This window comes from Macaca mulatta, chromosome 9 (genome assembly GCF_049350105.2).
Source record: "Macaca mulatta isolate MMU2019108-1 chromosome 9, T2T-MMU8v2.0, whole genome shotgun sequence".
In the NCBI taxonomy this organism is placed as follows: domain Eukaryota; kingdom Metazoa; phylum Chordata; class Mammalia; order Primates; family Cercopithecidae; genus Macaca; species Macaca mulatta.
This window is the reverse complement of record NC_133414.1, coordinates 74,426,946-74,443,129: the sequence shown is the minus strand read 5'-3', so window position 1 is coordinate 74,443,129 and position 16,184 is coordinate 74,426,946. Positions and strand designations below refer to the sequence as shown.

At 40.4% G+C, this 16,184-nt stretch overlaps 2 protein-coding genes across 8 annotated transcripts in view; one reads left to right on the top strand and one right to left on the bottom strand.

The window, feature by feature from the left end:
• SAMD8 (sterile alpha motif domain containing 8) overlaps nucleotides 1-15,786 on the top strand; it is a 73,541-nt gene extending 57,755 nt beyond the window's left edge. For all 7 annotated transcript variants that reach the window (XM_077946531.1, XM_001096809.5, XM_077946533.1 and 4 more), the window contains 3 exons: nucleotides 2,129-2,246; nucleotides 9,720-9,870; nucleotides 10,044-15,786. In XM_077946531.1, the coding sequence (XP_077802657.1) occupies nucleotides 2,129-2,246; nucleotides 9,720-9,870; nucleotides 10,044-10,348 (574 nt within the window). In that variant the 3' untranslated portion in view covers nucleotides 10,349-15,786. The remainder of the gene's footprint in view (nucleotides 1-2,128; nucleotides 2,247-9,719; nucleotides 9,871-10,043) is intronic.
• LOC144331131 (uncharacterized) overlaps nucleotides 1-16,184 on the bottom strand; it is a 53,186-nt gene that overhangs the window by 7,055 nt on the left and 29,947 nt on the right. The window lies entirely within an intron of this gene.

The window sequence follows — 16,184 nt, the reverse complement described above, 5'->3', positions numbered from 1 at the left end:
ATTGTAGCTTCTGCTGTCCATTGTTTTTGGAACACTGGAGAGAGGAACAAGGGTAGTTGCCTGAGGTTTTGACCTTTCTCGTCACCAGGAAGTGCTTGAGGTAAACCACAGTGATGAGCTTTAGGTCCTAAGTAGCAGTTATTTCAGTGTTCTGAAGGTGGAAAGAAAGGTCGGTGGTTACTATTCTTATCACACTTTTAGGCCACATTGAGCCTCATTCTCTCCCATTTTGTCCTGTTTTGTAGCAATATTTTAAATTCTGGATTGCTTAAAACCAGAGGTGGTTTTAAAATGTGTGTATCATTGCTGCTTTCTGGTTAACTTTGCCTCACAAGATCTCATGAATTTGAATTTATCTACTCTTCAAAACTGGAGTTTACCTTCAGGAAACCTTGGTAGGTTTAATAAAGCATAGAAGTAACCTGTTAAATCCAAGTGTTAATGTTTACTTAGTCAAAGAAAGTGTTTCTCAAAGTGTTTGTACCACTTTCATTAGAATCACCTGAGTGCTTGTTAAAATGCAGATTCCTAGGCTCCATCCCAGGGGTGCACATAATGCTTGAAACATTCCTAGCCTTGTGTTCAGTGCTTTTTCTGAGGGTGGAAGGATCATTTCAAAAATATGTGATACATGGTCCCTGTCCTCAGGAATCTTAGTCTAACAGTACTAGTGTTGTCACAGTACAGTTCATGATTACCCAAGTGACAGTTATTCAGAATTTTTGTTTGATATATACTTGATATAAAAAAATTTTTTTAACTTAGTATTTTATAGCTTAAGAGAAGTTAGAATGAGTATTCGATAGCTACTATCATTAACCAATTTACAATGGGTTTTTTTGTTTTGTTTTGTTGGAGATAGGGTCTTGCTCTGTCACCTAGGCTAGATAGAGTGCAGTGATATATCATGGCTTACTGCATCCTTGACCTCCTGAGCTCAATCAGTCCTCTTGCCTCAGGCTAGAACTGCAGGTACACACCAACATGCCTGACTAATTTTTTGTAGACAAGGTCTTACTGTGTTGCCCAGGCTGGTCTCATGCAATCCTCCTTCCTGCCTTAGTCTCCCAAAGTTCTGGGATTATAGACATGAGCCACTGCACCTAGCCTTCAGTTATTAATGAGCAAAAAATTCCCTAGAATCACAGGTGTTTAACTTTACCTCCTTTTTTTTGTTTTTTATTTTTATTTTTTGAAGCATGTCTCATTCTGTAACCCAGGCTAAAGTGCAGTGGCACAATCATAGCTCGCTGCAGCCTCCAACTCCGAGACCCAAGCAACTCTCCCGCCTCAGCCTCTCAGGTAGCTGGGATCACAGGTGTGCACCACCACATCATTTTTAAATTATTTGTAGAGATGAGATCTGGCTATGTTGCCCAAGCTGTTGTCAAACAAACTTTTGAACTCAAGCAATCCTCCCACCTTGGCCTCCCAAAGTGCTGCAATTACAAGCACGAGCCACCACCCCCAGCCAACTTTATCTCTTATAAATAATTTATGAGCAATTTTCAGTAATAGGACTAACACCAGGCTTACTTGTCTTCTGTCTTGTATAACTCTTTTACCTTCTCTTAGCCATATTTTCTTTTTTCCTTTTTTGAGATGGAGTTTTGCTGTTGTTGCCCAGGCTGGAGTGCAATGGCGCAATCTTGGCTCATTGCATCCTCCACCTCCCTAGTTCAAGTGATTCTCCTGCCTCAGCCTCTCAACTAGCTGGGATTACAGGCATGCGCCACCATGCCTGGACTCTTAGCCATATTTTCTTATCATTGAAATGATGCTTTTAGAATCTAATTTAGGTCTGTATTGTTCATTATGGCAAAATTTAAATTAACTAAAATGAAATAAAATTTAAAACTTCAGTTCCTCAGTCATACTGGCCACATTTCAAGTCCTTAAGATCCACATGGTATATAAATAGCTTCTTGGCCAGTATATTGAACATTTCCATCATTGTAGAGAATTCTATTGGACAGTGATGCTTTTGATGGTCTTTAAGATTTCTGTCCTCTTCAAAGAGTCTAGTGATTTTTCTGTTTGCTCTTCCTTGAAGTAAATATTTGATACCTGGGGTTTTTTGGTTTGTTTTCTTCTGATCTTTCCCCGTTTTTGGTTGATCTGTTTACAGGTCAATACTTCTGCGAAGGCTCTGTAGTCTGATGGGAACTGTATTCTTGCTTCGCTGCTTTACCATGTTTGTGACCTCCCTCTCCGTGCCAGGACAACACCTGCAGTGTACTGGAAAGGTAGCCTGCTACCTTCTTTTTCATTCTTGTTCTTGGTGGGTTGATGGCACACTATATGCAATAGGGCTAACATTTTGCTTATAGTATTAAAATGTGCTTTTTAGTATCTGCAATGTCTACAAAAAAAATATATAGAAATAATTTGGTAAAAGTCTTAAGCCAGATTCTACCTCCCTGTTATTTCTGTTGAAACTTGTTCTATGTTATGGAGCTATAGAAAACAAGTTTCTTTCTGCTGGGCATGGTGACTCATGCCTGTAATCCCAGTACTTTGGGAGGCTGAGGCGGGTGGATCACGAGGTCAGGAGTTCAAGACCAGCCTAGCCAAGATGGTGAAACCCCGTCTCAACTAAAAATACAAAAATTAGCTGGGTGTGGTGGTGGGCGCTTGTAATCCCAGCTACTTGGGAGGCTGAGGCAGAGAATTACTTGAACCCGGGAGGCGGAGGTTGCAGTGAGCCGAGATTGTGCCACTGTACTCCTGGTGGCTCATGCCTGTAATCCCTGCACTTTGGGAGGCCAAGGCGGGTGGATCACGAGGTCAGGATTTTGAGACAGCCTGGCCAAGATGGTGAAACACCATCTGTACTAAAAATACAAAAATTAGCCAGGCTCAGTGGTGGACGCCTGTAATCCCAGCTACTCGGGAGACTGAGGCAGGAGAATTGCTTGAACCTGAGAGGTGGAGGTTGTAGTGAACTGAGATCACGCCACTGCACTGTAGCCTGGGCAACATAGCAAGACTTTGTCTAAGAAAGAAAGAGAGATTGAGAGAGAGAGAGAGAAAAGAAAGGAAGAAAGGAAAGAAAGAAAATTTTCTTTCAATTATCATTTTCCTTTTCCCACCATCCTCAGCATTTTCAAAGTTTCTCATATGGCATGCTCTGGTTCCTTCACTGTCCTCCTCACTCCTTTAAAAATGTTGCCGGCCAGGCGCTGTGTCTACGCCTGTAATCCCAGCACTTTGGGAGGCTGAGGTGGGTGGATCACCTGAGGTCAGGAGTTAAAGACCCAGCCTGGCCAACATGGTGCAATCTACTAAAAACACCAAAAATTACCTGGGCGTGGTGCCAGGCACCTATAATCCCAGGTACTCGGAAGGCTGAGGCATGAGAAACACTTGAACCCAGGAGGCGGAGGTTGCAGTGAGCCAAGATGGCACCATTGTACTCCAGCCTGGGCAACAAGAGTGAATCTGCGTGTCAAAAAAAAAAAAAAAGCCGGGCGCGGTGGCTCAAGCCTGTAATCCCAGCACTTTGGGAGGCCGAGATGGGCGGATCACGAGGTCAGGAGATCGAGACCATCCTGGCTAACACAGTGAAACCCTGTCTCTACTAAAAAATACAAAAAAAATAGCCGGGCGAGGTGGCGGGCGCCTGTAGTCCCAGCTACTAGGGAGACTGAGGCAGGAGAATGGCGTAAACCCGGGAGGCGGAGCTTGCAGTGAGCTGAGATCTGGCCACTGCACTCCAGCCCGGGCGGCAGAGCCAGACTCCGTCTCAAAAAAAAAAAAAAAGAAAGAAAAAAAAGTTACAGTTTGACGACATACTCATCACTCTAAACTTTACTCTTTCTGAGATAAACAAATAATGGCTGACTTTTGGTTTTCATTTTATTCTTTGTGGCTTTGTTTTGGTTTACTATAGACATCTCCTGGTTAAACAGAATAAATTATGCAGATGGAGACAAAATAAGACTCTGAAAATCGCCTGTACTTTATGTACAAAATTGGGTAAAATCTATATACAAATTTGCAAATAATTTTGTCCAAATTATATACAAATTTGGACAAAAGAACCCTACTTTTCTAGGCCTCTGTGCTTTAATTCTGTGTTTTCACATATTCAAATAAATGTATGTGTTAACACCTTTGTAGTTATTTTAATGTTGTTTGTAACAGCGTTCAAGTTCACTTCTTGTGCTGCAATATCATAGCTGAAATGCCAACAAGGGAAGATTAAGCAGCCAAACGAGATCAAGAGCTAAAAATATACTCCTGAGCTGAAGGGTGACAAAACTTTCTCCTGATATTAGGAAGGCTTAGACTGACCAGTAAGAAAGGGGGAAGGGTTGATATGACACAGGATTTCATGTAAAGGAAATGTTTTATTTTTAAGGTAAAAACTGTTTTGAGGTCTTTTTTTCTTTTTCCAAAAAGGAAAAGTAATTTTTGCAAATTATAAAATTATATTTTATTATAAAAATTCAAATGATATAGAAATGTATATATTAAAAAGTAAAAATTTACCTGATTCTTTTTTGCCCCACCCTATAAATAATACAGTTAACAGTTGTGTGTATAGCCACACAGACCATTTTTAAGCATACTTACACACTCGTATAAGTTTTTTGTTTGTTTGTTTGTTTGTTTGTTTGTTTTTTGAGGTGGAATCTTTCCCAGTTGCCCAGGCTGGAGTAGTGTGGTGCAATCTTGGCTCACTGCAACCTCCACCTCCCAGGTTCAAACCATTCTCCTGCCTCAGCCTCCCGAGTAGCTGGGACCACCACACCTGACTGTTTTTTGTATTTTTAGTAGAGAGGGGGTTTCTCCATGTTGGCCAGGCTGGTCTCAAACCCCTGACCTCAGGTGATACACCCACTTCGGCCTCCCAAAGTGTTGGAATTATAGGTGTGAGCCACAGTGCCTGGTCTTCATGTAAGTTTTTATAGATACTTTTTAAACAAGACAGGGTTATATTGCAAACATTGTTCTGTAGCCTAGTTTTCTTTTTCTTTTTCTTTTTTTGAGATGGAGTCTTGCTCTGTCACCCAGGCTGGAGCAGTGGCGCGATCTCTGCTCACTGCAAGCTCTGCCTCCCAGGTTCACACCATTCTCCTGCCTCAGCCTCCTGAGTAGCTGGGACTACAGGCACCAGCCACCACGCCCGGCTAATTTTTTTGTGTTTTTAGTAGAGACAGGGTTTCACCGTGTTAGCCAGGATGGTCTCGATCTCCTGACCTCGTGGTCTGCCCGCCTTGGCCTCCCAAAGTGCTGTGATTACAGGCGTGAGCCACCGCACCCAGCCTCTGTAGCCTATTTTTCATTTAATAGTATGTTGTTTACTTTTTTCTAAAAGGAACTACATCTTTTTAACAGTAGTCCATTGTGGATACCAGGTTCCAAATGATGTACATTTTTATTGTTTCAAAATTTTACTATTTATAAACAGTGCTATAGTAAACATTCTTGTACATTGTGCTTTTGCACTTAGTTATCTCTTAAGATAAATTATTGAAAGTAAAATTACAGAATTAAAGGACACGCACATTGAAAAATATGATATGGGCTGGACGAGGTCGCTCATGCCTGTAATCCCAGCACTTTGGGAGTCCGAGGTGGGCGGATCACTTGAGGCCAGGAGTTCAAGACCAGACTGGCCAACATGATGAAACCCCATCTTTACTAAAAATACAAATAATTAGTTGGGCATGGTGGCAGGCACCTGTAATCCCAGCTACTTGGGAGGCTGAAGCAGGAGAATCGCTTGAACCTGGGAGGCAGAGGTTGCAATGAACTGAGATCACACCACTGCACTCCAGCCTGGGTGACAGAGCGAGACTCCATCTCAAAAAAAAAAAAGAAAAGTGATATATATTGCTAAAATACACACTTGAAAAGATGAGTTTTTCACTACTGCCAACATGTATGCATGTCAGCTTTCTTACCCTCTTGCCAGCACTGCCATTCTGATTGATGAAAGATAATATCTGATGCTTTTATGGTCTTATTTTTTTATATTTTACAACTTTATTATTTTGGATTTGTTTCTGTGCATGGTGTGCACAGTTTCTCCAAAATAGTATGCTGTGTACATGGTGTGAAGAGTTTCACCCAAATAGTATTCTAGTTGATTAGGGGAGATTTTATTTTATTTTAGTCATTGGTTTTTTAAGACAGATTCTCGCTTTGTTGCCCAGGCTGGAGTACAGTGGCATGATCATAGCTCACTGTCAGCCTCAAATTCCTGGTCTCAAGCAATCCTCCTGCCTCAGCCTCCTGAGTAGCTGGGACCACAGGCATACGCCACCACACCCCAGCTAAATTTTTTTTTTTTTTTTTGAGATGGAGTCTTTCTCTGTCGCCCAGGCTAGAGTGCAGTGGCACAATCTCGGCCTACTGCAACCTCTGCCTCCCGGGTTCAAGGGATTCTCCTGTCTCAGCCTCCTAAGTAACTGGGATCACAGGCGCCCGCCACTATACCCGGCTAATTTTTGTATTTTCAGTAGAGGCAGAGTTTTACCATCTTGGCCAGGCTGGTCTTGAACTCCTGACCTCATGATCCACCCACCTCAGCCTCCCAAAGTGTTGGGATTACAGGCGTGAGCCACCACGCCCAGCCAGGACAGATTTTAAAGAATAAAAATATAGGCTGGGCACAGTGGCTCACGCCTGTAATCCCAGCACTTTGGGAGACCAAGGCGGGTGGATCACGAGGTCAGGAGATCAAGACCATCCTAGCTAACACGGTGAAACCCCATCTCTACTAAAAATACCAAAAAATTAGCCGGGCATGGTGGCGAGCACCCAGCTACTTGGGAGGCTGAGGCAGGGGAATGGCGTGAACGTAGGAGGCAGCGGAGCTTGCAGTGAGCAGAGATCGCACCACTGCACTCCAGCCTGGGTGACAGAGCGAGACTCCGTATCAGAAAAAAAAGAAAAAAAGAAAAATATAAGCTTATTACACTGAAAAGAGAAAATTTTCCATAGCTAAGGGATTTAATTGTAGGACAGCCGCCGAGGAGAGGGATATATGTGCATAGGGCTGCAACATATGCTGCAAAAATAAATTAGATACCATCCCTCCATGGTATAAACAGCCCTTTTTCTGTCTCTAATGACTGTTTTTATCAGTTGGTTATATATAGATATTTCTCCTCCAATCTGACCTAAATACTGTTAATTGCTTTGAATTATAATATAACCTACTTACTGACCCGTATTATTTGCAGCAATTGTTATAAATAGAAAGTTAAAGTGATAGTAACTTGAAATCAAATCCCTTACAGTGAATTCCATAAGGTACTTTCATTATAATAAGTTAATTGCTTGAAATTGCATTCCCAGAAGTAAGGGGTTTGAGGACAGAACCAAGAACATGTCTATTTTTGAAATTTAGAAACACTTAATGCATATTTCTACACCTTCTCTTATCAAAACATCCTCTTCATTTTGCTCTGTTGTGTTTCAGTTTTTATTTTTCTGGAAGAATATGTGGGACATTTAAGATGGGAAAGGATGGAGAGGCACCTTTTGACTGGCATCACTAGTTTCCTATCCTTGGTTGAATCATTCGTAGCAGTCCCTTCTCTTTATTTACTACGTGATTTTTTACTTTCTCAAGAGTAATATCTCTAAGCCCATGTTCATAGCGATCACGGAAGAACCAAACCCATGTGTATTCTCTTTCTCTCTCTCTAACAGTAAATTCTTCTTCCTCTCTTTCCCTCAAATGAGGCAGAAAGGGAAAGCTGGGTAGTGTATAATCAGCAGGTGAGATTCCTAATGAGATTGTGGTATCTATGAAGTTGTTTATTTTGGTCATATTTGATAGAATCTTGAAGACAGGGCTTTGGAATTGGGCTCCCTGGGTTCACATCCTGCCTATGTTATTTACTAGCTATGTGACCTTTCTAAGCCAGTTTCCTCATCTGTACAATTAAATCACTTCATAGGATTGCTGTGGAAATTAAATGCAATAACACATAATGCACTTAGCAGCACGCCTTGCACATAGTAAATGCACATAAAATTTTAGCACCTTTTTGTACCATTATTATATTATTATTAAATTGTATTATTATTATAATATTAGTATGCTGGGGTTTTTTGTTTGTTTGTTTGTTTGTTTGTTTGAGATGGAGTTTTGCTTTTGCTGCCCAGGCTGGAGTACAGTGCCACGATCTCCGCTCACCACAACCTCCCCCTCCCGGGTTCAAGAGATTTTCCTGCCTCAGTCTTAAGTAGCTGGGATTACAGGCATGTGCCACCACACCTGGCTAATTTTTGTACTTTTAGTAGAGAGGGGTTCCACCATGTTGGTCAGGCTGGTCTCGAACTCCCAACCTCAGGTGATCCATCCGCCTCAGCCTCTCAAAGTGCTGGGATTATAGGCGTGAGCCACCGTGCCCGGCAGTATGCCTTTTTTTTTTTTTTTTTTTTTTTTTTTTTAAAGTAGTGACTGCCCCTCTTTTGTAAAGCAGCTATCACTCAAAGTCTTCCTCAAAATGGATTGCTCTTTTAGGCGTATATGTGGGAGTTGGGATTAGGTTTGGCTGTTGATAACTGGAAATTCAAAGTGGCTATGGTTTAGTAAACACACAATGCTTTATTCTCTCTCAAAAAAGAGTCTGAAGGTAGGTACACCAGGTCTGGTATGATAATTTTATGAAGTCATCCAAAAAAACCCCATCATTCTTCTGTCTTTCTGGTCTGCTATCACAATACTTGGCTTGTAGCCTCAAAGCCACTTTGTGGTCCAAGATGGTTGCTGGAGTTTCACCTCCAGCTGAATGAGTCTGAGTTGTAGACTAAAAGAAGGGAAGGTAGAAAGTTAGAAAAGACTTCCTCAAAACTGTTGTCTCTTACCTTGATAAGTAGCCTTCCCAGAAACCCTTAACACTTCTACTTAGATCTTATTGTACAGAACTTAGTCATGTGGCCACACCTAGCCACAAGGGAGGTTGGGAAAGGCAATATTGTGGCTGAATTCATTGCTGCCTCAATATATTTGGGATTCTGTTACCAGTGAAGAAGGGGAGAGTGGATGTTGAAAGGGAGACATTGATCTCTGTCTGTCATAGCCTATGTCTTACTGGCAAGAATAGCCAAGCAAATACTACTGTGATATTGGATTAAAAACTTTGAGATGTTTTTGTGTTATAGAGAACTTTTTATTATAAAGGAACTCCTAGTAAAGGAGTTCATGTTACAGTGATTTCATTTATTTACTTATTTTTAATTAATTAATTTTTTTTAGACACACTCTTACTCTGTCACCCAGGCTGGAGTGCAGTGGCGCGATCTCGGCTCCCTGCAACCTCTGCCTCCCAGGTTCAAGTGATTCTCCTGCCTCGGCCTCCTGAGTAGCTGGGATTATAGGCACGCGCCACCACGCCTGGCTAATTTTTGTATTTTTAGTAGAGATGGGATTTCGCCATGTTAGCCAGGCTGATCTTGAACTCCTGATTTCAGGTGATCTGCCCACCTCAGCCTCCCAAAGTGCTGGGATTACAGGCGTGAGCCACTGCACCCAGCCTGATTTCATTTAATTACCAAAATATTTCTGAGTACAGCCAAGCTTTACCCACCCAGTCTTGAAGTCTGCCTGGAATTCATTAGACTGAGGACCTAACTGCTTTGGCTTAGATCTTATTTCTAAGTTATTCAGCATTTGAATTTCAATGGGAATGGATGTTGGGAAGTTCCCACCTCCCTAAGCATTTGAAGCACTAATTCTTAACTTTTCTTTATAGATATATGGCAGTGTATGGGAGAAATTACATCGAGCCTTTGCCATTTGGAGTGGCTTTGGTATGACCCTGACTGGCGTTCACACATGTGGAGATTACATGTTTAGTGGCCACACAGTCGTCCTAACTATGCTGAATTTCTTTGTCACTGAATGTAAGTATCTTTTTAGTGCTTCTATGCATATTAGATAACTAGCTGCAGTGAAGGCTGTGGGGAGGGTGTGAGATCCTGTGAAGAATGGCAAAACAGCCTGACCTGAGAAACATGTGACTGAGCAGCATTGGAAGGAATGTAGCTTTAAAATGATCTTTCTGTCCTTTTCCTAGATACACCAAGAAGCTGGAATTTCTTGCACACTTTATCCTGGGTTCTCAACCTCTTTGGAATCTTCTTCATCTTGGCTGCCCATGAACATTATTCCATTGATGTGTTTATTGCTTTTTATATAACAACAAGACTCTTTTTGTACTACCATACTCTGGCCAATACCAGAGCATATCAGCAGAGTAGGAGAGCAAGGATTTGGTTTCCCATGTTCTCTTTTTTTGAATGCAATGTTAATGGCACAGTTCCTAATGAATATTGTTGGCCATTTTCAAAACCAGCAATAATGAAAAGACTAATTGGATGAAGACTATCTTTCTAATGAATCTGTGACTAAATATATAATAGTTGTTGAAAATGAGTAACTTTGCATTCTCCCCCTAGGTTGTTCCTAGATGCCTGGCTTATGTGTTGACAAAGTAAAGCTTTCTGTTCTGAGCAAAGTTATGATTATAAAAAGCAAGCAAGAACAATCAAGAGTCCTTATGTAGCTGTTTGAACAGAAAGCTTAAGTAGATGTTTTCTGCCCCTTCTCTTTAGGAAGACTTAATGTTGTGATTGAAGTTAGACTGTACCCTTACCTGTTGAGTATTTGCTTATTGAACTTTAAACAAGTCAACTTGAGCAGTTTGCTGATTGAGGAATTTTCATTGATTTCCAGTAAGGCTCTAGTCAAGAAATAATATGTTTTGAAGCTACTTACTATCTTTAGAAGAAGAAACCCTACCAAGTGATCAGTACTTGTTCTTTGGACTAATCTCTGTGTCAGTTTAAAACTATGCCACGCTGGGACATGATCTGTTTTACTGACAGTTTTTACCTTCTGAACCATCTTTTATGTATACTGAGCATACCAGGATGCCTGAAATAAGAGGAGAATGAAAGAGGCCATAGATGACGTGACAGAGTACTGGCTAGGATGCTATTGGTCTCCTCATTAATGCAAATGTAGAGCTGGCATTTTTCACCAAAGATGCAACAAAAGATGCAGTGCCTGTTTTGTTCTGAGGGTTCAGTGTAACCATCAGTAAGTATTCATGAGGGAAAAATGGCTGCATCCATAAAAATAAATGGACTTAATGTTAGTAGTATAGGTACCCAGAATAACTCTGTGCTATAGTAGATGACAGTCCAATTTTATGCTTTTTTAATGGTGTTATTTAATAAGCCAAATAGGAGTGTTTTACCAGATGTTAGATAAAGTTCTTTTGTCGTTAAGTAGGGAGGTATGCATGCAAAGAATTGTTTTCTCCTGAAAAGAAACTTATAGCACGCAAAATACAACTTTTTGGTTTTTGAAATTTATCATTCTTGGCCGTTGGAAGTAAACAGTCTCAGACATACTTGGATATGAAAAAAGTTGTGTTTTTACTTTTAAATATAATGGTGTATATACCTTCTTTGTATTTAGTCTTAATTTGGCAGTCAGGAAGTGATATAACTTAGCTGCTATTTACAACACTAGAAATATAGTACTTTAAGTAATTTCACCTCTGTGATAACATTTGTTACTTTATTTTTAATGATTTTTTACAATAGTTATGACAGTAGGATGGTTATGGAATTGGAATTTAAACCCCAACTAATGAGCTTAGCTGCTGGGAATAATAATTAGGTTTTACATTCCATTTTAAAACAAAAACTTAGAAAAGGTGCTGGCATTCTGAGGCCTAAAATTAGGCTGCTTATCAGAAGCTTGCTCCTTTGTTATCTGGGTGAAATATTTTATTTTTGCACTTTGAGTCATATTTCCACCCCTGTATAAGCTACATAGAAGCCCAAATGAATTGGGTAGGAAAGGAAATTATGCAAACAAGTCTCAGCTAGTGCTGAAGGACCCCAATTTGTGTCTGCTGTGAACATTATTTATTTCTCACTTGAGAAATGCTGCGAGGCAGTTCAAGTTTTATGCTTTTAAATCTCACACCTCAGAATCTGATATCTTAAATTGCTGATTCTGTTACATGCTAGGAACAAAATGCCAACATGTAAAGGAGTTGCATAATCATGAAAAGTAAAGGACGTTTCCTATGCCAGTTAGAGTGGTTTGACCCTTGAGGTCAAAAGATGTGTTACTATTATTTTTCTAGTGACAGAACAGACTGAATTTAGCTAGGGAGGCACTGATGTTGGCTTTTGGGAAAGGGTTCAAAAAACTCTATGACAACATTAATGTTAAAATGTTAAGCCAAGTGCAGTGGTGCAAGGCTGTAGTGTCCTGGCTTCTGAGGAGGCTGAGGCAGGAGGATTGCTTGAGGCCAGGAGTTAGGCTGGAGTGTGTTGAGGCTATGACTAACTACTGCATTCCAGCCTGGGCAACACAGCAAGACCCATTCTCTTAAGAACATGGCCGGGTACAGTGGCTCACGCCTGTAATCCCAGCACTTTGGAAGACCAAGGCAGGCAGATCACTTGAGGTCAGGAGTTTGAGACCAGACTGGCCAATATGACAAAACCTCATCTCCACTAGAACTACAAAAATTAGCTAGGCATGGTGGCACGCACTTGTAATCCCAGCTACTTGGGAGACTGAGGCATGAGAATCGCTTGAACCCAGGTGGAAGTTGCCGTGAGCTGAGATCACTCCACTGCACTCCAGCCTGGATGACAGAGCAAGACTCCATCTCAAAAAAACAAAAAAAAAAACAAGTTAGACTGGGCGCAGTGGCTCATGCCTGTAATCCCAGCACTTTGGGAGGCTGAGGCAGGAGGATCACTTGAGCTCAGGTAAACGAGACCAGCCTGGGCAACAAAGTGAGACCTCGTCCCCACAAAAAGTTTTTTAGAAAATTAGCTGGGCATGGTGGTGCATGCCTGTGGTCCCAGCTACATGCGAGGCTAAGGCAGAAGGATCACTTGAGCCCAAGGAAGCTACAGTGAGCTGTAATCATGCCACTGCACTCCAGCCTTGGTGACAGAGTGAGACCCTGTCTCAGTCAATCAATAACAAAAAGTTAAATAGCTATTAACCTCGGTCTTCTTTCTTTCATATAAATTCTATTCTAGGACCAAATAGAAAAATCAAATGCAACTAACTTTGCAGAGCTATTGACATTGAGAGTACCTAACAACAGACTGCAATGGGGATTGTAAAATAACTGTTCAGCCTTGCACTTGCTCATATATGTTGTGAGAAAAATGTAAGTTAGGTTTATAACTTACTGTTTTAACTATTATAAGGCAGTGTTTACATAAATTAATCATCTCTTTCTTGGAAAACATTGAGACAAAATTATTTTCAGTTTTACCTAAACATGAAACCTATATTTTAGTTGCTTTTTGTTTTGTCCAGAAATTTCCAGATTTTTTTCTTCATATTTTTTTCTGGTTAAAATCTAAACCACAGTGAAGATAGTATTTATGTTTACATTTTATCTGTGAATGTGGCTAGGCAGAGAAGCTACATGGCTTTGGTCTACATATTTTTTGACCTTGTATTTGGTTCTGTAGTTGCAGACTTGTGAGAGGCTTACATCATCATAGAGACTTTAGTATAGAAGGAACCAAAAGGTTTTTGGTTTGGGGATGCAAATTGGAGGTTATGTTGCAAGTCTTCGATGCATTTTCTATGTTCCTGGGAGCAGTGTTGCCTTTTTTAACCTTTTCCTTTTTTTTTTTTTAAGACCAGGCAGGGTAGTGTTATTGAAGGGTAATTGAAGAGTTGGTAGAGAGTAAGAGGTTTTGAAGGAGACAGGTTTGCTGTTGACACCAAATAATTTGGGGGGAACCTTTCGTGGCTGTGCTGCAAGAATTATTTGTGTGGCTATCCTCTCCATAGTTCTGTGACCAGAATTGCTAGGACAAAAATAGAACTTCTAGCTCTATTTATTTGTATCCTTTGAAATCAGAAAGTAGTGAACTTAGCCTTAGAACCGGTCAGTTAAATAATGCAGGCTATGCCGGGTGCAGTGGCTCACGCCTATAATCCCAACACTTTAGGAGGCTGAGACGGGCAAATCACGAGGTCAGGAGATCAAGACCAGCCTGGCCAATACGGTGAAACTCCATCTCTACCAAAAATACAAAAATTAGCCGGGCATGGTGGTGCGCGCCCACGCCTGTAGTTCCAGCTACTCGGGAGGCTGAGGCAGAAGAATCACTTGAACCCAGGAGGCAGAGGTTGCAGTGAGCTGAGATCGTGCCACTGCACTCCAGCCTGGGCAACAGAGCGAGACTCCGTCTCAAATAAATAAATTAATTAATTAAATTAAATTAAATAATAATGTGGGCTATTCAGAAGAAAAAGTCAGTGACTGAGAGACCAGAACCCATTGGACCAAGAGACCTGCAGGGAATGTAACTCTTTAGTCTGTGAGCAGTGGTCTTTCATGCCCTGTCCCTGCCTGTGTGTTTTTACTAAGAATTCCAGAAATCCTATAATTTGTAAATGGGAAACAGAGAAGCCAGATTCTTTTATAACTGATAAGAAACAGTCTGTTTTAGAAACATCTGTTTGGAAAGTATTACTCATGTATTCACAAAGTCATATTTATAACACTAATTTGCTTTGACTATGTTCAACAAAAGGCAGTTTCACCATTAATTTCATAGTAAGCTTTTTTAAAGGATTCTAGATCTATATTGCCTAAGAATGTTAACCACATTCTTGTTTTAAACGCTCTAATTTAATAAATGTAATTATTTGATAGTCTTTTATAGACTTAGGTTTTCTTCATAATAAAGGTAATGATAATATAGTCATTTGCCAGTTCTTTAAGGTATTCAGGCATTTGAGACAAGAAAGCTCTCTTGTAGAATAGTCCAATTGCTTTCTTAAACAGTACTGGTTTCATTTAGACAGTTTCTAAGCCAGCAAAGGTGTCCATTTTAATGCCAACTTGACAGTTTAACCGTTTGTGTTTGTAAGCGGTTTAGCCTGAATTACCCCATACTGCTATAGAGGAAAATTGTTAGTAACATCAAAGGTCGTAATGCTTCAGGTGATGAATAAGAATGGAAAGAGACCGAGTAGGTTGTTTCTTTTCCCTGTCTTTGAGTAACTCTGAATGACTAAAATTAGTATGAAACTAGGTTTTGGACCCCCCTTCTCACCCTACCCGGATATAATGCCACCAATTTCAAATAACTAAAATGTGACCAATTACTTTGCTTCAAGTTCTGTACAAATATCTCTGAAATCTGTAAGCCATATTTCAGCTATTCTGGTTTCTAGAATACATTCTGTCCTAAATTAACCAAAGAACTTTTTATTCAGTGTAGTTCATATTTCAGCATAAGGAAGGTTTGTGCCTGATATGGGAAGAGAAAGAACACTATGTTAATTTCATTGTTGCTTCAGGTCTCTTTCAATCTGAAGGACTGGGTTGTCTGGAGAATTGAACATAGCCAAGCAATATTATCAGTTAGTAATGTCATCTTAAAAATGTTCAGTTTTACTAAGTTTTATTCAGAGGATCTATGTATTATTAGAAAAATGAAGTATTTCTGATACGGAACAAAGAAAGTGGAAACTGGTACTTAATGGGAGAAGCAAAATTAGCTTGGACTAAAACGGACATGTTTTGTTTTGTGAATTCTACCTAAATGTCTCTCTATCCACAGAGAAACTAGTATTACTTGAAGATGTGAAAGTTCCTGTGGTAGCCATACCTTGAAGCACAGTGTTTGTACATAAGTAAATATCTTGATTCTAAATTAAATCCAGATTTAACTAATATATATTATTTTATATCCTTGTTGTATTAAAATGTTTAAAAACACTAAAAATAAAACATTTGAAAGTTGGATTGCAGTTTCTTATTTAAATGTCTTTGCATTATTAATGGAGCTGGTCAGTTTTTTATATAATGAATTTAGTTTTTGCAAATGATTGGCCAGGTGCAGTGGCTCAGGCCTGTAATCCTAGCTCTTTGGGAGGCCAAGGTGGGCTGATCACTTGAGCCTAGGAATTCGAGACCAGGCTGGGCAACATGGCGAAACTCTGTCTCTACAAAAAGTATAAAAATTAGCCAAGCGTGGTGGTGCACATCTGTAGTCTCAGCTACTTGGGGGACTGAGGTAGAAGGATCGCTTGAGCCTGGGAAGTCAAGGCTGTAGTGAGCCGAGACCATGCCACTGCACTCCAGCCTGGGTGACAAAGTGAGACCCTGTCTCCAAAAAACAAGCAAATGACTGAGCTCTGC